The sequence below is a fragment of the Dreissena polymorpha genome, chromosome 16 (genome assembly GCF_020536995.1).
Source record: "Dreissena polymorpha isolate Duluth1 chromosome 16, UMN_Dpol_1.0, whole genome shotgun sequence".
In the NCBI taxonomy this organism is placed as follows: Eukaryota; Metazoa; Mollusca; class Bivalvia; order Myida; family Dreissenidae; genus Dreissena; species Dreissena polymorpha.
Genome location: NC_068370.1, coordinates 41,803,632 through 41,824,296, shown reverse-complemented (window position 1 = coordinate 41,824,296; position 20,665 = coordinate 41,803,632). Strand labels below are relative to the sequence as shown.

General features: G+C 35.3%; 2 protein-coding genes across 3 annotated transcripts in view; one reads left to right on the top strand and one right to left on the bottom strand.

The window, feature by feature from the left end:
- Positions 1 to 9,734, bottom strand: part of LOC127862348 (nuclear transcription factor Y subunit gamma-like) — a 27,108-nt gene extending 17,374 nt beyond the window's left edge. Inside the window, exons 1-3 of one of the 2 annotated variants that reach the window (XM_052401436.1) lie at positions 9,599 to 9,734; positions 5,188 to 5,304; positions 174 to 245 (exon numbers count right to left, since the gene is read on the bottom strand). In XM_052401436.1, the coding sequence (XP_052257396.1) occupies positions 174 to 245; positions 5,188 to 5,295 (180 nt within the window). In that variant the 5' untranslated portion in view covers positions 5,296 to 5,304; positions 9,599 to 9,734. Of the gene's footprint in view, positions 1 to 173; positions 246 to 5,187; positions 5,305 to 9,143; positions 9,477 to 9,598 lie in introns of those variants that run through there. The other variant, XM_052401437.1, reaches the window with a different exon arrangement.
- Positions 9,633 to 20,665, top strand: LOC127862350 (mediator of RNA polymerase II transcription subunit 8-like). Its single transcript, XM_052401439.1, has 7 exons — positions 9,633 to 9,779; positions 12,563 to 12,681; positions 13,851 to 13,995; positions 14,639 to 14,779; positions 18,247 to 18,331; positions 18,728 to 18,886; positions 19,386 to 20,665. Exons 1-7 carry the CDS (start codon positions 9,774 to 9,776, stop codon positions 19,466 to 19,468), a joined length of 738 nt encoding a protein of 245 aa, XP_052257399.1. The 5' UTR covers positions 9,633 to 9,773; the 3' UTR covers positions 19,469 to 20,665.

The following is a 20,665-nucleotide window of genomic DNA, read 5'->3' as shown; positions in this document are numbered from 1 at the left end:
CTAGGCCCAGGAAACGGACTTGAGAGCATTTATATAAGCCTTAGGCTTTCGATGCAATCAAGCTAAAATAAATAGGTTTAAACTAAGTGATTGAAATTATGATTGTGAGTATTACCAGAAAAATCAATTAAGATTTCTTTTATGGTTTTGCATTAACATTATTTTATACTTACTTTAACATCTTCATCCAGTTTCATGATTTTTTTAATTCTTGCCAAAGGCAATGCTTGTGTCTTAAAATGATCCTGTAAACACAAGACTGCCATTAGAATAGTAAATCACCAGTGGCAATGCTTATGATAAACATCTGCAGTATAACACATGACTGCCATTAGAAAAGTAAATCACCAGTGACAATGCTTATGATAAACACCTGCAGACTAACACAAGACTGCCATTAGAATAGTTAATCATCAGTGGCAATGCTTATGATAAACATCTGCAGACTAACACAAGACTGCCATTAGAATAGTAAATCACCAGTGGCAAACTGGCAATGCTTATGATAAACACCTGCAGACTAACACAAGACTGCCATTAGAATAGTAAATCATCAGTGGCAATGCTTATGATAAACACCTGCAGACTAGCACAAGACTGCCATTAGAATAGTAAATCACCAGTGGCAATGCCAGGTTTTTTTTTCTCCACTTTTTGGGAAGATAGCCCATGGCTTTGGAATTGGGAATTTTATCGGCATTTTCATGACATTGGGAAAATAAATTCATTAGCCTTTTTTTCCACACAAAAAGTCCACTGATTAGGGAAATACTAAATTTTACATAACTCTTTATTATCATTCAAATTAAAAGAACAAAATCATATAATACTTTGTTAGATGTAATTGAATTAAAATTGAGATAAAATACGCATAAGACACTTCTTTCTTAAAAAAAAATAAAAAAAATAGGAATTTTTTGCCACATTTTGGGGAAAAAGTATACTTTTTGGGACTGGGAACGTAGCCGAATTTCGGCTGTAAAATCGGCCAAAAAAAACTCTGAACGCTTATGATAAACATCTGCAAACTAACACAAGACTGCCATTAGAAAAGTAAATCACCAGTGGCATTGCTTATGATAAACATCTGCAGACTAACACACGACTGCCCAGGGATGGAAATTAACGGTTGCCCGTTCGCCCGGGGCTAGTAATTTTTACGCCGGGCGATTCAATTTCAAAAGCAGGTAGTCAATCAATACATTAATTTCGCGGTAATTATCAATACCATTACCCATCTGGCGTTAAATGGTCTAAGCCAATTAAATTGCGCCGTCAAAACATCGAATACACATACAGTTTACAGCATCTGACGTCATGATTTACTATTTATTTTCTGTTCAAAATGGCTGTGCCAAGGTCGTAATATCAGAAAAACGCCAGTATAATCATGAATTTGATCAAAATAAATGTAAGCGCGAATTTCAGTTAGGATGGTTGGAAACTAGGCCTTGGTTGACGAACAATCATGAGAGCGGTATGAAATGCAAATATTGTATTGAACAAGGCATGCTAAATTCTTTTGTAACGGGTTGCTCCTCATTGAAAATTGATAGCATAAAGAAACACGAACAATCTGAAGGGCACAAGCCTGTCGCGGCTATTGAGTCAACAAAGAGCAAATATTTGCTCTTTTGATTTAAGTATAACGTGTGTCTGGGGCAGACAGTAGTGGAAATTATTTATTTTCAGTTCCTCAAAATAAGGTACAGTTAAAATAATTGCATTACAACATGTATTAAGACCTTCAAATAAAAGAACTTACTAAACAAGAAAGCTTTAATTTAATTACAATGGTCTTGCCTAGTAGGGTTCAAAATTATTCAAAAACTGTACATGCAAAAGTGTGCGTTTGAAGTTTATGATAACCTCTTAAGCTTTAACTCAATTGTCAGGTCATGGATAAGTGAAAACAATGTACAAAATGTAAAAATTATGTCATTTTATTACCAAGCTGTCTGACTTCACATTGTACGTTCGTTGAACAACAAAAATGTATATAAAGCATTAGGAAAGTTCTGGGCTCATAGGTTTTTTGCTGGGCAACCCAATTTCAGGAGTTGGTTGCCCGTCTGGGCAACCAGCCATATAAAAGTTAGTTTCCATCCCTGCATCCATCCATTAGAATAGTTAATCACCAGTGACAATGCTTATGATAAACACCTGCAGACTAACACAAGACTGCCATTAGAATAGTAAATCACCAGTGGCAATGCTTATGATAAACACCTGCAGACTAACACAAGACTGCCATTAGAATAGTGAATCACCAGTGGCAAACTGGCAATGCCTATGATAAACATCTGCAGACTAACACACAACTGCCATTAGAAAAGTAAATCACCAGTGGCAAACTGGCAATGCTTATGATAAACATCTGCAGACTAACACACAACTGCCATTAGAATAGTAAATCACCAGTGACAATGCCTATGCTAAACACCTGCAGACTAACACAAGACTGCCATTAGAATAGTAAATCACCAGTAGCAATGCTTATAATAAACATCTGCAGACTAACACAAGACTGCCATTAGAAAAGTAAATCACCAGTGACAATGCTTATGATAAACACCTGCAGACTAACACAAGACTGCCATTAGAATAGTAAATCACCAGTGACAATGCCTATGCTAAACACCTGCAGACTAACACAAGACTGCCATTAGAATAGTATATCACCAGTGGCAATGCTTATAATAACATCTGCAGACTAACACAAGACTGCCATAAGAATTGTAAATCACCAGTGGCAATGCTTATGATAACGAGAGCGCCAATGGCGTTGAAAGTCTATTTGCAAGATACAGGGAAGTTTCTGCTAATGTATATGTTAAAGGATTTTAGTTGTCTGAATGAAAATGTAAAAGGCTATCAAACAGATTTTTTATGAAGAACAAGACTATTGCCAAGCAATAAAAGTCTCCTACCTCACAGGAAGCAGTAATATAATTGTCTTTCTTTGTTTTCAAGGGACGAAATTCTTTTCAGTTTGCCTGGTAGATGGTAATTTTTTTTTAAATAACTCGCTTTTGCCAATAACAGATTTGTTTTACGAACGAAATTTGTTTTAGTTTCTAAAAACGTTTTTTCATATAAAACTGTTTTAGAAAAATTCACTAAAAATATTGTAAGCAATTTTCTTGAAAGAAAATGTTAGAAAAAAAGTTTCTAAATGAGTAAGATTTACAAAGTACTATATTAAATATCTATTTTGTCTGCCAAAATCAGGGAAGGCTTGGAAAAGGACAACCGTTTCCTCTGTGATTTTGAAATGCGATACATGTACTACAAAAGCCTATTTGCGTTGCAAATAGACTAAACATCTGCCGACTAACACAAGGACTGATATTATATTATACTAACAAAATGAGTGTCTGAAGGGTACCGGTAATAACAAAACAACTGTTTAACCTGGTAAAATAATCAACATTTACAAGAGGGCATAAGGGCTAGAAATTGAAACTCGCAAGAGTGCAAAATGCAAGCGAAAAATACAGATACTGATAGTGAGTGACATTTTTAACCACTTTCTCCAGCTAAGCCTACATTGAAGGGCGCCCTGCCCTGCCCCTCCGAACCTCCGCCCTGCCCTTCCTAGGGCCCCCCTGCCCTTCAAAAAATTTTTTTTTTTATTTACATAGGATAATTAATAAATCAACATATAAATTAACATGCAACAGGAAGCATTCCAGAAACGCAATGCCAGCGCGCTCAAAAGTGCCCTTTTGACAAAATACTGCGCGTCGAAAGTGCCCTTTTGACAAAAAAGTCCTCCCTGCCCTTTTCTAATCCTAGTTGGAGCACTGAATTACAAAATATATATGATGTGCACATCAAATTACTCATATTGGACATGTCCACAATCAAGTCAACACATTTACATTCTAAACAAGATGTGTTTGTGAAACACAATGTCCCCCTATATGATGTTTGACCTTGAAGGATGACATTGACCTTGTGAAGGATGACCATGACCTTGACCTTTCACCACTCAAAATGTGCAGCTCCATGAGATACACATGCATGCCAAATATCAAGTTGCTATCTTCAATATTGTAAAAGTATTCATAAAATAAGTGATTTGGGCCACATATATTTGACCTCTGACCTTGAAGGATGACCTTGACCTTTCACCACTCAAAATGTGCAGCTCCATGAGATACACATGCATGCCAAATATCAAGTTGCTATCTTCAATATTGCAAAAGTATTCATAAAATAAGTGATTTGGGCCACATATATTTGACCTCTGACCTTGAAGGATGACCTTGACCTTTCACCACTCAAAATGTGCAGCTCCATGAGATACACATGCATGCCAAATATCAAGTTGCTATCTGAAATATTGCAAAAGTATTCATAAAATGAGCGATTTTGGCCACATATTTGACCTCTGACCTTGAAGGATGACCTTGACCTTGAACTTTCACCACTCAAAATGTGCAGCTTCATGAGATACACATGCATGCCAAATATGAAGTTGCTATCTTCAATATAACAAAAGTTATTGCAAAATGTTAAAGTTGGCGCAAACAGACCAACAGACAGGGCAAAAACAATATGTCCCCCACTACTATAGTGGGGGACATAAAAATGAAAATGTGTGCATTTATGAAATTCTGAAACACAGTCATATTGTCAATATTAGTTTAATTTTGCTTAAAATGATTGAAATCAGTTTTATTCTGGTGTGTGTTAGTGGATTCTGAATCTGAGTTGATATGTTGCAGGGCCTGGTAGGCATAGGTCACAGTCCTGAGTTTGTTAATGTCCAATAAAGTTCTAGGAAAATATGAGTTTTTTTAATTGCTCAGTTCTACAAGTGAAAATTTTAGCTAGAAAATACTTGCTGGCATATTATTAATATTCATATCTTAACAGATATATAACATGCAAACATTTTTTTTGAGTTAGTTTCATGATGATTCTGTAAAAATATAAATTCAAAAATGTTCAAAAGCTTTTACAATTTCTATTACTGCAAAGCTACCCTACCTGTCCTGCCAAGGTTTTTTTGTAACAGACTGACAGGTCTTCTAATCATGCGTGTGTTTGAGATTATTCATTCGCTAAGAGCTTAATTTTAGTCGTCAATTTGAGCTGAGGAGAACACTTTAACGCCCTTACAGACATGTTAATATGATAAATATCATCATTGAATTTGTTTCAAATTAGAATACTTGCCATTTTGATGTTTCGGACATCATTGTTGACACCTGGCCAGAAATTATTCAGCAGCTGTTGCGCCTCTGATGACATAGTCATGCCAGTATTGAAGTTATTCTCTGACATCCTTCGTTTCTGTGGATAAAACATTCATGAAATGTGGATTTGGAAAAAAGTTGTGAACACTTACCTCACACTTGGATCCAACCTGATCAATAATAATCATGAAACAAATAAATATTGATCTGAATGGAAGAAATCAGGAATTTTTATTATATAATTATATAAATAATTATTTTGTTTTTCAGTATTTTCTCCCTTACAGTCTCCAAGTGCATATCAATTTGTCATGTGCCAAGTGGACTGATAAGCACTGCCACCTTGAATGATGGAACATTTTTTCAAAGGTTACCAGACAACTCGGCCCAAAGCCAACTCGCCCCAGGTCAAGTCGCCCCGAAAATCTGGACAAGTCGCCCCAAATATGTTGGACAACTCGCCCCAATCGAAAGACAACTCGCCCCAAATTAAATGACAGCGTGCAACGAAATATTTTGTCATATATATAAAACTCTTTGTGAAAAAAATGTATTAAATAACATTTTTGACTTAAAGACTTAAAAAGGAATGGTGAATACACAAAACGAATAATACATGGGGAAAAAAATAATAATAGAAATGTATCATATTCATAATTTTATTCACAATTTATAACAATTACAGACTCACGATACTAACATTTGTTTTTATTGAAAACATACAAAGCATCAATTTTAGGATATTAAATGAAATAAATAACACAGATTTATGAATGAAAAGACAATTCAAAATATTATCAAATATTTCCATTTATTAACTCATTTTAAACTCTGCCAGGGATATACCTATGATTTAATAACAAATGCATAGTATGAACATTCAACGACAATATGGGATGACACTTTAAAGAAATAATACATGAGCCGCGTTTTGAGAAAACTGGGCTTAATGCACGTAAAGTGCCATCCCAGATTAGCCTGTACAGTCCGCACAGGCTAATCAGGGATACCATAAAAGCGGAAAGTGTCGTCGCTGATTAGCATGTGCGGACAGCTTAGGCTTATCTGGTACGACACTTTACGCACGTGCATTTAGCCCAGTTTTCTCAGAACGCGACTCACATTATTTACAGAATCATACATTTGTCAGAGACAGATCGTAATGCAAACGCATCTAGTTTTAAGATCTTTAGTAAAGTTCAAATTCTAGTTTCTAACTCCTGTAAAACTGTACACAATTTGAACGCTAGTACTGTTCAATTATGCCTATTTATGCACCATAAGAGGAGAATTTTTCCCCAACAGTTAAAGACACGGCCATTTTCAGTGAACTGATATATTTCTTGTATAAATGTATTTATCTATTTATCAATTGTCTACAAGATAATTAAATTATTTGTGTAACTCAATTTCAGAGAACAACCATTGACGGCTGCCGTCATTGAATTTCATACAATCGATGCCGCAACTAATTAAAAACCGTTTTCACGCCTTACATAGGAACGTCGACTAATTAAAGAATCAAATCAGGAACCGAATTAAATAACAATTATACACATGTGTAAACGTATCTTTAAATGACACATATTTATTTATATGTTATACATGTTAAGCAGTCAAAAGTATATTTTAAAATGCCAATATGGGTGTAAGACTCGCGTTTCTGACACCTACTGTTTGATGTTATCTATTACAGTAATTGATAGAAAACACTTATTGATTAACACGTCTGTAATTCTCAATTAAAGGTAAAGTGTAGACAACATCGGTTCATGTTTGTATCTCGGGTACGCCCTATTTATGACACATATTGATTGATGTTATTATTTACACTAATTGACACTAATGGGTAATAAACACTACCGGGGTTAATAGAAGATCTATCAATATACAAAGATTCGTGCCAAATCTGAAATTTATACTTTATTAGAACATTTTAATACAGAAAAAGATTTAATTCAAGCACGTACACAGTATCTTTAAAAAGTGTGAAGGTGGATATTAAGAAATAAGATCCATATTCGCATGACACTGGCAGTATACACGCATTTTCGATAAGAAGAGGCCAACATAGAGTACGATTTTTACAATAACTCAATCAATTATGAAAAAAATATTAATAAACATTATTGGTGGTAGTATTCGTCTTATTTGATAATATGATATTTCTTTATTTAGTGTCGAGTTTTCACGCCTTTTTTGACAAAGTAATTATTTTCAAAATAAGCGACTTATGTATATACATGAAGGATATTAAATAAAAGGTTAATGTAAATTCTTATCATAAATATAAAATGCACATTTTATCATAATATTCAATCATTTCAGCAGATAGTAATGTTCAATACTAAGGATTTATACAAACGTTATACAAACGTATAAAATATATTTGTACTGACAAGTAAAAAAAACTGTAATATTAATATCAATATTACACCATGAGCAATAGTTTAAAGCGGTATACATCACCCAAATAACGCTAAGATAACGGTCCAGTGACTTCTGACATTTATCTGAAAGGTTTTATGATCGTTATCAGGTCGTAAAACACATCTGTTATGTGTCAACGGATTAACGGACATTGGTTGATTACCCGATAATATGCATGTATCCAACAATTTAGATTCATTATTTATGGGGAAACAAAAGCTGCCTGACCTAAAAAAATGTAAGACACTACAAATAATTATATTATAAGTTTACTTACCAGTATCACAGCCTATGTGTTGCCATCGCTCGCAGGCATCGCAAGAAACAGCACGTTGCCTCTGCCCAACTGTCTTTCCACAATTTATACACTTTGCCACTTCTGCCATTGCAGAAACACAAACACAAAACTAACTCACACTAGAAAATTAATGTATCCGACATCAAATAAGCACATATATGTTTGAACACATGGCAGATGCACTGCAACCCACACAACTATATAGCAATCGTATTCCAAGTCACAAATAGTATTGTCCGACACAAACAAAACACATACTTGGGCTCATTCAGATACCCTCTTTATATATAGTCAGCCCTTATAATTACTTTGCAAACAGCATTGTTGTCTGGTTAAGCGTGTTACCTTATTTATTCTTTAATCACGCCAAACTGTCATACCGTTTGTCTTATTAATAAATCTTTGACCAGACAATGAAAGCATGCCGGCTTAATTAATTTTCGTCAATTCACACGTTTTCAAAACATAACTAACACAATGATATTCCATTATTCTTTAATTAAACTATCATACAAAATGTCTCATAAATGTCTCATTAAACAATCTTTGAACAGAAAATGAAAGCATGCCGTAAAAATAAACGTTTAACATTTCACACGTTTTCAAAACAAGACGAACTAAATGGGGCTTATTTTAATAAACACAATCATAAAAAAGCTAATAACAATTTGTATGTAAACAATTATTGAATTACAAAGTTTTACAATATGAAATGAAAAAAAAACATCATACAACTACATTTACTAAAAACAATAATCACGCATATTAATACATTAAACTTAACAAATTTTATATGAACAAAATTTCTATAATACTATATATAAGAACCAGAATTGGGCCGAGTTGTCTTTCGATTGGGGCGAGTTGTCCAACATATTTGGGGCGACTTGTCCAGATTTTCGGGGCGACTTGACCTGGGGCGAGTTGGCTTTGGGCCGAGTTGTCTGGCTCCCTTTTCAAACAACATGTATTTTTTATTGCATTTTTGTTTGCATGAACATGATTATTGTCAGTATTACAACTTGCAGTAACCAATTTATAAGGAAAAACAGGGATGTATAATTATTTTTTATACATCCCTGGGAAAAATAATCACCTAAATAAGTTGTTATATGTTTAATATTCTGAAGATTAAAAAGGGGAATAATTGAGGCAAACACATGTTTTGTTCAATCCATTTTCGCCAACACTGAACTAATTAGCAATACCTTTCATGATGTTGTCATTGCGTGAAATTGTTTTGCTGCCCGAATTAGGATAATGCCATTGCAACAATTTGTGGACAATTTAATAGTACAGATGAGATCTGTTACAAGACGTGACGTCATGAAACTGACTAACAAAAATCCTGACATTTTCTTCCCTAATGAAATTAATGAGTCAATAAACTGAAACTTTGGCGAACAGTAACCTCGTCATTGAAATGTGTTCATGTTTACGTCAATTTACTATGTCTTTTATTGCAGTATTTCCAATGGCTGGGACACTAACAAACGGACCAATAAATTGGTCAGAAATGACGCCCAATCAACTCAATCAAATCGCAACCTGCCCGCCAATGAAAATAAGTCAGACATTTCAGCGGTCAATTCGGCGACGGATTCAAAGTGAAACAATTGTAAACAGTGATTGTTGTATTTGTCAATTACAAGAACAAATTTACCTTGATATTTCGGATCTAAATTACGCCTCTTCTCCGATCGTCAACGAGTATTTGTTTCGTATAAAGAAAATATGGCGGCTGAATGAATGACCTACTTTTCAATTTTCACGCATGCGCATCGTACGAATCATACTATTTCCGTTTTCGTCCCACTTGACAGTCGGTAAAAGACAGAATGCAGGTACGGATAATAAATGTTTAATGACAATAACTTGCTTGTTAAATTGTAAACGATAAATAACAATAAATAAAAAGTACTTTCAAACTCCAACAAATATTTTGAGATAGTTTAAACTTTCTATTTTTGCGTAATTAATGGCTGATTAGATTCGTACCCATCTCTTTTGTACCTAAATATATTCGCACCATGTCCCAATTGATCACCAATAATCATCAGATATGATTACTCCTCAAAACTTGTCCGAAGAACATCACCATCAGACACAATTTCTTATTAAGATAGACACATTTATAGCTATTTTAAAGTGATATATTTTATGTTATGGTTTCTATTATGTTTACAAGACTTGCAATTTTTTGTAAGTTGACTACTTCATCACATTAATTTGTGTTGCATGCGTTTTTAAGAAGAAAAAGTAATTTACTTATAATGTCTTGATGGTTTTAAATGTTCATCTTTGTATGATAAGAATAGTTAATGTGTATTATACAAAAAAGTTAACGGAAAAAGGACTAGCTATCTTTTTTTTTGGAGTTGCTCTGGGAAAAACAACATATATGAGCCTTATTAAGTTATTAAGGTTCATTGTCCTTTGTCTTTCAGTAAATTAAGCATTTGGATTAAGATACACAAATCATTGTTTCAAGAAGAAGTATTATATTCATTTCGGGAATTGCCATACTGTATACAAATATTGCAGTTGATGAATTATTTTGATTATGCTGAACATTAAGTTATTGGTTTTATCGAGTATTACAAAATTTTGGTATATATCCTACAATATGTTTTATTCATGTTGATGACTTCTTAATGTAGATAGTTACTTATATAATTATTAAAAAATACTACATCTTAATATTATAGAATGTGTTTAAGTTCTGTAAAGATTTTGGCCTTTGTATGTACGTTGAAAAATATATTAAGTATAACATATAACTTTATCTACCAAATGTACATCATGCGATAATGACATTGAGAAACGATTGTAAATTGATACATCCTGCATAGGCGCTACCTCCTATCATTGACTCCATCTCCTAAGCATTGGCTCCATCTCTTTAGGAAATATGCAAAATTATCTACTACGTTGGAAAGAAGCCAATATTTGTGTGCATGCAGCATCGTATGTATGTTGTACACAATCGTTTGATGCCATTAGCGATTTAATTGGGTAAACATTTTCTTGTCACACAGGAAAAACTCATTGAAATTATTTTTTAAACACCACAATGCCACTACTTATAAAGGTTCTCACAATATTAAATGGGTTGAGACTGAGAGTGTATGTTTCTGTACATTTTTGGATGAATAAATATTCGCTTTATCCACGGAGCACATTATCTATATGTCATCTAGAGTCCGTGCTGAATCGCATTACATTGCCAGATTTTAAAAATAATGCAAAATATGTTGAAAAACATATCAAACCTTATCACCCTGTAAAATTATCCATGAAATGTCAAAACATCCGGGCCTGAGCGCCACCTCGGAAGTTGCATCGGCTCATTTATTAATGCGACTGATTCTCAAAAAAGAGGTGGCGCGTGTGATTAACAGCCGTGTGTAGTGTATTTTTGTTGTATTTAGAATTTCTTTTAGTTATTTGCATTATTTTACCATTTGAAATCAATAAATAAAAAATGTTCACTGTTAATCCTACTCATTCAATTCTTTATAATATTAATTGAATAAAAAATGAAATAAAAAGAAAAGAACTCACGTTAAGGATTCAATGTGCATGAAAGTGCTTAATATATTTACATACATACCCCACCTACATGTATTTAGGTATTATCCATGATTTTTATTAAACAAAACACTGTAATGACCTTGCAACATATTTCCAGTTGAAAAAACAATTAAACCAGTTAAATTCTCTTTAGCATTTACAACAGTGTTACCGAATGATATCAATAAATCTTAATCCTAAAAATCTGCAAGCTGTTAAGTGCACCTGTCAATGCTGTTGGAGGACATCAAAGGTCTTGATGTTAATGCTGAGCTGGTGCCAGTTTCTAGGGAGTTTAAGCTGTAAACTTAAATCATAATCAGCAAGTGGCCATTTCTAAAGGCATTTATCAATAGTATTCAATACTACATTACCAGGTACTGGAAGCTCGCACATAGTGTCAGATACAGCATTCCATAGATGACGGAATTTGTGATAACTAGCGGACATTTAAGTGCATGTGATTAAGTGGATTGTAAGTAGGTGTGAAGGAATAACTGTGTTTGCTTGATTTTAAATGGGAGGATGCTTTACAGGTATTGTTTGTTAATGGATTGAGTTGAAATGAAAATAAGGGCAAATTTCTTTTCTACTTACCTAGTACCTGGCCTCTTAAAAAAGAAACATAAGCCTATTTTTTGCCCATGTCTCCTCTTGGCCGACCCCTTACTCTAGAGGCAACAATTATTATCAGTGCAGGACTTGCGTCATTGTGCTGATTTGATCACAGTTGAATGTATATCAGCCTTGCTGTCGCAAAACAGTGTTCTATGCATGTGCTGAAACTGTCGTCCTAGATTAGACTGTGCAGTTCAACCAGGCAGATCAGGGACGACACTTTCTGTCTAGAATGAATGTTCCTTAAGAAGACACATCCTTTTAACACAAAATTCATTGAAAGGGGAAAGTGTTGTCCCTTGTAAGGCCTTGTTAGGCTTTGCACACTGCCAATGGCTAAGCTGGGATGACACTTCATGCATGCATTAAGCCCCGTTTTCCCAGTGCAATTCAAATACATGATTGATCAACTGCTGCTTTGTCTTGCCACTTTTAGAAAGAAGAGAAGCACTTGGAGGCTTCCCTGGAGGCGTTGATTCAGCGCGTGTCAGAACTCAAGTCCTCAATTGGTGCCCTCATTGGCAAGCTGGAACACGAATATGAAACACTCAACTGGTAAAATATTGACCAGCTGTTGAATTTGAAAACAGCAATTTATATTGTGATAGCAGGCTCTTTCACGCTAGATTTTTCCACATCACACACTGAGATGATCCCGGGTAACATGATTAGAAATCTGCATGGTAGTAATCAAATTGTGGCTTTCAAATTTTCGTGAATTCTTGACTTTTTTGAGACTCATAAAGGCATACACAAATATTCAATTAATTACTTAAAATGTATATTTTCAACATTTGATGGACCCATATCACTAACATCGTTTATCTTTACATAGCATAGATTTCCAGAGGAATATTGTTTGTTAAAAATGGCAACGACATTGAATACTTGTTTAAAAGATTGTAACTGTAAAAGATTAGCTAATAGCCTTTAGCAAAACTATGAGTACAAGCTTTAAATTGTCAATCACATGGTGACAGGTCTGTAGTATAGTGATCGCATCATCTTGAGAAATAAACAATGTTAAACAATGGTCGTGTTGAAGAAATTTGTGATACAAATAATCACTCAGCCTAGCAATTAAAAACTATCAAATGTTAATGGGTTGAAATGCATTTACTTTCAAAAGAGGGGAATTTAAGTTTATGTTCACTAAAACTAAAAAATGTAGTATTCGAGTGTCCTCCCAAGGCTCTGTTACCTTAATAAAACCTCTGAGCACAAAACCTCTGAGCAACCTTATCATAAAACAAACTATTGTATACATTTATAGAAATGAGCCTGTCTCTAAGCAAACCAAAACCAGGCTTAAGTTAATGCATAATTATGAGTAAAGTGTTCACCCGGATACGAATGTGCTAAAAGCCTAATCAGGAACCGTAAGGGACGACACATTCTTCTTTTATAGAATTTTTTTGTTCTGGAAAAGTGTTGACTCTGATTAGCCTGTGTGGACTGCACAGACTTATATAGCTTGATACTCTTCGCACATGCTGATTAGCCTGTGTGGACTGCACAGACTTATATAGCTTGATACTCTTCGCACATGATGCAGCCTGTGTGGACTGCACAGACTTATATAGCTTTATACTCTTCGTACATGATGCAGCCTGTGTGGACTGCACAGACTTATATAGCTTGATACTCTACGCACATGCATCATGTCTGGTTTTGCTAGGACAGACTTAAATGTTCTTACTCAATGATATGCCTGAATTTGTCAGGCCATCCGTGCTGGACAGTTTTGCCCTGCTGTCCGGTCAGCTGACCTCACTAGGGCGAGTCCTTAAAGGGGACAAGGTGCCTGCCCTGAAAAACCAGCTGCTGCTGCCCATATTGATCTCACCTGAAATTGACGAGAGCCTGGGGGTAATGTGTCCTTTAGTTATGTTTGTTGACTTGATATCAGGTTCATACCCTTTCTGACATGTATGAATACAATTTTGTTTATAAAAAGTGTGTGTTGTTTAAGAAGAGAAGTTGCTTTTTGGGACAATATTTAGAAGATTTTTAATTTGATAAATGTAATGATAACTCATTATCATCTTTGTAGTGCATTATTTTTAGACCCCCCTAGCAAATGTGGTCATGGCTTTTGTGATCGCTTTTTGTCATTCTCTTGAGGTATAAGGTGAGCTACTTGGGTCTATTGTAATTTTAAAGTAGATACATTACAATACAATCTATTAATATGCTGCATATTTTTTGGCTGTTTTCCTTCTAGACCTATAGATGCTGCCCCTGTTAGTTTCATCACTACAGAAACAAATTTTTCAAGTCATGTAGTTTACCAGTAAAACTGATCTAACTGAGGATTGTTTACGGTAATCATTTGCTATGACATGTTGTATCAAAATGCTTAACCCTGTTTTACCCCATGTGTTAAAGAATTGAAACAAGCCCTGTCTGTATAGGATAAAAACATGTATAATATGGTGGTTTGTTGTAAAATGTATGATGCAGATTGTTAATGTGTTAAGCGTTTTGAAAATTAAAGTGCTGATCATTTCAGAAACTGACAGAGGGTCGAGTGATGATGTTTAACCATGAGATTCCACCCACCTACCTTAGGACCAAACCACAGCCAGAGGTGGAGGAGAAAACACAGCAGCTGGTCACCAAGGCAACGTGTTTGGCTCAGGACTTAGCACATGTAAATATGGTCTGCACTTAAGAAAAATGGGGCTTAATGTGCTTAAAGGGTTGCACAGGCTAATCAGGGACCTCACCACTTTTATGGTATTTTTGTTCAGTGGAAGAATCTTCTTAGCGCAAATCCAGTCTTAGCAGGAAAGTAAGTTGCACAATTTTGATGATCACAAGTAGATAAACAATTATCATAAACCAAAAACAACATTATTATATTCTTTATACCTTTTTACCCATTCCACCCACTGATTGGTTATATTTTTCATTTGACAAGAAATGTCATAAAATCAAAATAATTAGTTTATTTTCTAAATTTGGCATCATTGATGTTCGTTTCATGATGAATTTTGGAATGATTGGAAAGAAGTAACAATCCGACTTTAGACAATTTTCAATTTTACGTTCCGATGCTTGTTATCAAACCACTCGGGGAACGCCCTCGTGGTTTAATTCCTACGCATCGGAACTCCATACCGCTGGTTATTACCGCAATAACCAACGGTTACCCGTCAATTATTTCTTAATTAACTGCAATTAGGCATTCTTAAGATAAAAGCGATGTAGACTTTGCCGAAAATTGTGAGAGCCGATATATGATCCTCTGTCAATTACAACATGTATCCTTTTAGCCACCTTAAGCCCGCCTCGTCGTTGTAATGGAAAATCGATATTGGCCAATGAGAGTGCACGCTTTGAATGAGCGACAACACTTGTAGGCAGTCATACCTGCAGTAAGATCATGCAGACGACGAGTGACATAATTGTCATAAGTGTGTGATTTTATGGCAGTTTGTTGGATTTGTTTTTAACACACTCATAGGTCCCTACGGTTTACACCTCCACTATGAAATTTTGGCGACTTACTTAGAAGACTAATGATGGTTACCGGGTGAAATCCTCATGGATATTGTGCATTTCTTTCAAAATATGGTCAAAACATTTATTCGACTCGTAATGCGCTTTAACAAATTATCGTTGAATTAATTTCGCACTCCTGTTAAAGTTTTGTTCGATTCTAAAATGAGCATGATTAAATTTGTAATCCGTCACATGCTTCCGAATTTTAATGCTAACATGGCATTAACAAATTCTAGCGTCAAATAAATAGTGCTTTTACCTTTGTATCAATAAAAAGCGCGCGAAAATTATGCAGACATGTAGAAAATAGCATGGAAAGCATGGGTGCATTTTGTGTTGTATGAAAACAGGAACATCACGCCAGGTGATTTAAGCGTGTTCAAGAGAAAAAAACTGCCCCGATTGGACGTTCTTTCATCACATCTTTAAATAGTTGCATATGCCAAAATTTATTTGATAATTAAGAAAAAAGGCGAATGTTTGTGTTCCTTGAAATTCTTGAGCACTTATATCATAAATATTTACCACAATTTGCTTTTAAAACTGGAGTATATGAGATTATCGGGTATTGAGTAGCGACTGGAAAAGTAGTAAGTATGCAGCACTATATAGAAAGTATGGTTGATACGGATGTATGCAGGAAAGGGTTAAACACTTAAAAATGTCGTTATCAATGACTTTATTATCCCACGCCATCGGCGGAGGGATATTGTTTTGGCTCTGTCCATCTGTCCAGAGCCATATCTTGGAAGTGCTTTGACGGATTTCATTGAAACTTGGTATGAGTATATATATATGGATAACAGGATGATGCACCAAATAATGTCATTTCTCTTTACCCCCCCCCCCCCCCCCCCCCCCCCCCCCCCCCCCCCACCTAACGGCCCTGGGGCTTCTGAAAAAAATCCTGTGGAAAGCACTGACAATCACGTTTTATTTTAAGTGTCCATTCTCTGGCTGTTATACTGAGTAATTTATTTAAAGTCCATATCACATAATCTTGTAGCAAATACACATAGCAACATTTCACGAAGAATTGACATGTCTTCTCTTCAGCCAAATATAATGTTTTACCCAAAATGTTTTCTTTCAAGGACTTAAGAAAAAGACAATGGTTAGCATTCATATGTTCTATAATCCATATTTAGTTAATAAATATCTGTCCAACATTGAAAATTGTCTGCGTTTGTTTATTCCTCCTGCATGTACCTATTGATGCCATGAGGCAATTACGTATTGACCCCTCTGTCAGTTAGTTTGTTTGTCCGTAGGAGCTTTAACCAGAACGACACATTTTGCATAAAATTGATAATGCTTACTACAAAGCTTTGATGTTTGCAAAAATGATGTCTGCCAATGCTATCATCACATCAACATCTCTTGACCTCATCTTGACATTGACTTACTTTTTGACTTTTTTGGACTTTTTTAGAAAGTCAAGTTCAAGATTAATCCTAATTGACTTTTCAATTAGCATCATTGCTAAATAGGAAATAGCTTGGATACTTTCACTCACCACTCAGCACAGTTGCATGACCTTAACCTCATTTTTTCCTTGCATATACCTTATTTTGTTGTAAGACCTATTCAAATGGGCCTTCCATTCTACATACATTGTACTTTAATTACTTCCATTAAAGGGACCTTTTCACAAATTTCGCATGCATTGAAGTTTGTCATTAAATGCTTTATAATGATAAATGTAAACATTGGATAAAAAATGCTCTATTAAAAAACAAACAAAAATAAAATTAAAGGAAGAAAATAAAATTACCCTCAACTGGACAGTGAACTGGGCTCAAAGCACTGACCCCTGGAGTTTAAGTCTAACGCTTAGACCACTGGGCCATCCATGCTCATACAATGAGTGATGTATTTTATACTTTAATAAGCAATCCTCGTAGTATCACAAAATATAACAACAACAACAGAATTCTCCAAATTATTTGATCGTTTTGCATAGCAAAGCTTTATAATTTTCAGGTTTTTAAATCGTCAAAAGATGCCTTTAACGGATATTTTAGAGCATGGTAAATGTTAAGTATAACTGTTTCCTCGCAAATATCATAACTACAACGAAAATTTGCGAATCTGAAACAATTTTTTGTAATTTTGTCAATTTACCAAAACCTGAAAAGGTCCCTTTAAGGGTATATAGTGTTCTTTGATTTCAATATAGTGATTCATTTATTTGAAGTCACATCCAATAAGAAAAATTATTTCATGTAATGCAGTTTACTATTTCTTTTTTCCTAAATGGGAGCTCAAAGCTGTCTACTGAAGTAGTGATAAATATCAAATAATACACCCTGATAGACAAATATGGTATTATTAGTTACACCGTTAGTAAATGACAGTGTATGGGATATACACCCTCAGTTATTTCATACCATACGAGAGCGAGTATGGTATTAAATTACTGAGGGTGTATATCCAATACACGGTCAGTTACTAACGGTGTAACGATTATATCTCCACCGATTACTCGATGGGTATGGAAATTACTTAGGGTGTATGGAAAATACTCCATGGGCATGTGACCGCTTTAAGCCAATTGGATAAGGTCATTTTTGTAGGAGGTGAGATATAATCCTAGATGTGTTTTTATTACAGAAGCAGTTGAACAACCTGAACAAGTTCACGAGCAACCTGATGGATCTGATGAACTCTACTAAAGAGGACTGGGAGAACGATGCAGGTCAGTCTGCTGTAGTGGTGGCACTGTTTGTAGATCTAACAAAATATATGAGCTTGGCTCTTGGAAAAAAGGGCATAATACATTTACATAAAGTGCAGTCCCAGATTAGCCTGTGCAGCCTGCACAGGCTAATTATTGACGACACTGCGACTAATTGTAGCGTACATGCACACCTGACTTAGGATTGTGTTAGTCATCAGCTAAATCAAGTTTAAGGTCACTGGTATTTAAAATAAAAAATCTGTTTTGTTCTTAACAACTTTAGTTTTGATAGAGGTATTAAGCTGAAAATTTGTGTAAAATTTTAATTTGGCTGAGACACATACAGACATGTATGTCACAGACCAACAGGCACATTTCATCACAGTAACATAATTAACAATTGTACTTCTTCAGGTCACAAGAACAGCCAGCCTCAGATGTGTTCCCAGGACGACACCAACCTGCTGGTTGCCACGGCGCTGTATGGCAAGGACCTAAGAACGACCCGACCTCGGCACCCCAAGTCTCCACAGATAGGCATGATGCAGGCTCAGCAGGCGAACAACAGGCAGAGTAAGTGGGGCGGGTTGGTTTGTGTACCTTGATATGAGCAACGCTCTTGAAAAACTGGGCTTAATGCATTTGCATAAAGTGTTGTCCCAGATTAGCCTGTGCAGTTTGCATAGGGATGACATTTTCCACTTTTATGGATTTTTTTGTTTAAAGGAGGTCTCCCCTTAACTTAAATTTAGTTTAGACGGGAAATGACGGTTTCATTAGCCTGCGGACTGCACAGGCTAACCAACAATTAACACACATGCTTCAAGCCCAGTTTTCGCAGAATAAGTGGTTAGTCATAAGCACTTTGATGAAGAGTAATTGTCTAGGTAAGATATGCAAGGGAGATGATTACCTAAAAATTCTGTTTTTGCAATAAAGAGCTAATAAATGTGTTTCTCTAGATTTTTTTTGACAGGACTTGTATAAAACTTTAAAATACTTTGAGCAAAACTTCCAGTTTTCAAATATTAATGAAAACTTTACACACGTAACATGTTCGTTCTGCTTTCAGATCCTGTAATGACTAAGGCACCGAGCGCTATCAAGACCACGATCAAATCTGCTGCAGCTTCTCACCCGTATCAACGACCTTGATGACCTTTCAGTGAGGTCATAGGTGGTTTCCATGGCAACTTGTGTTCTGCAGTGTTTGGGATGTAGAACAGGTGTCTTACAGATTGCAGACATTTGATAGGAAATGTTCTACCATAAGTGTCATGTGAACAGTTTTCATGAGCTTCACTCAGTCTGTAGAAGATCTGGACACAAATCTTTGAGTGTTCTGATGATTTAAGCCTTTGTTAATAGAATGGAATTTAGAATTAGGTGGGCCTTAAATTGTGTGGAGAAATCGTGCTGTTTGCTGAAAAAATAATCTGAAGCAATAGATGTTTCATGTGTTGAACTTGTTGTGTTAAACACAATGTGTTATCATTCATATTTGGTAAATGTGATACATAAAGCACTACATCAAATGTACCCATAAACGCTGAATGAAAGTGGTGTACATGGTTCATGTTCTAAACAAACTGATGTCACATGCACCCCTGTGGGTTTTAATGATTGTGCTACAGACTTATACTTTTGATAAATGAAAACTGTTCATGTATTGTGAAAGCATTTTTATGCCCCCGGGAGGGTGGCATATAGCAGTTGAACTGTCCATCAGTCAGTATGTCAGTTTGTGTGTATGTGTGTTTGTCAGTCTGTCCGTCCGTCGGAAAAAAAACACTTTAACGTTGGACATAACTTTTGCATTTTTGAAGAAAGAAATTTGATATTTGGCATGCGTGTGTACCTTATGGAGCTGAACATTTTGAGTGGTGTAAGGTGAAGGTCAAGGTCATCCTTCAAGGTCAAATGTCAAATAAATGGCGTCTGTCGGTCCGAAAACTTTAACATTGGCGATAACTTTTTCAATATTGAAGCTAGCATTTTGATATTTGGCATGCATATGCATCTCACGGAGCTGCACATTTTGAGGGGTGAAAGATGAAGGTCAAGGTCATCCTTCAAGGTCAAAGGTCAAAAAAATAAATCAAAGCGGCGTTCTCATGAAGCTGCACATTTTGAGTGGTGGAAGTTCAAGGTCAAGGTCATCCTTCAAGGTCAAAAGTAAAAAAAAAACAAAAAAACATTCAAAGCGGCGCAATAGGGGGCATTGTGTTTCTGACGAACACATCTCTTGTTGTATAAAAAATTAATGTTTAACAAAATCTTTTTATATGTCTCATGGCTTTGTTCGGAAATTGGACATAAATTATTACAGTTAATGAAACTTGAAAATTATAA

Excerpts from the sequence above, each read along its gene's own strand:
- LOC127862350 (XM_052401439.1), top strand. Across the intron at positions 12,682-13,850 it reads GAATATGAAACACTCAACTG|GCCATCCGTGCTGGACAGTT; the intron begins GTAAAATATTGA and ends TGAATTTGTCAG. Across the intron at positions 14,780-18,246 it reads TGGCTCAGGACTTAGCACAT|AAGCAGTTGAACAACCTGAA; the intron begins GTAAATATGGTC and ends TTTTTATTACAG.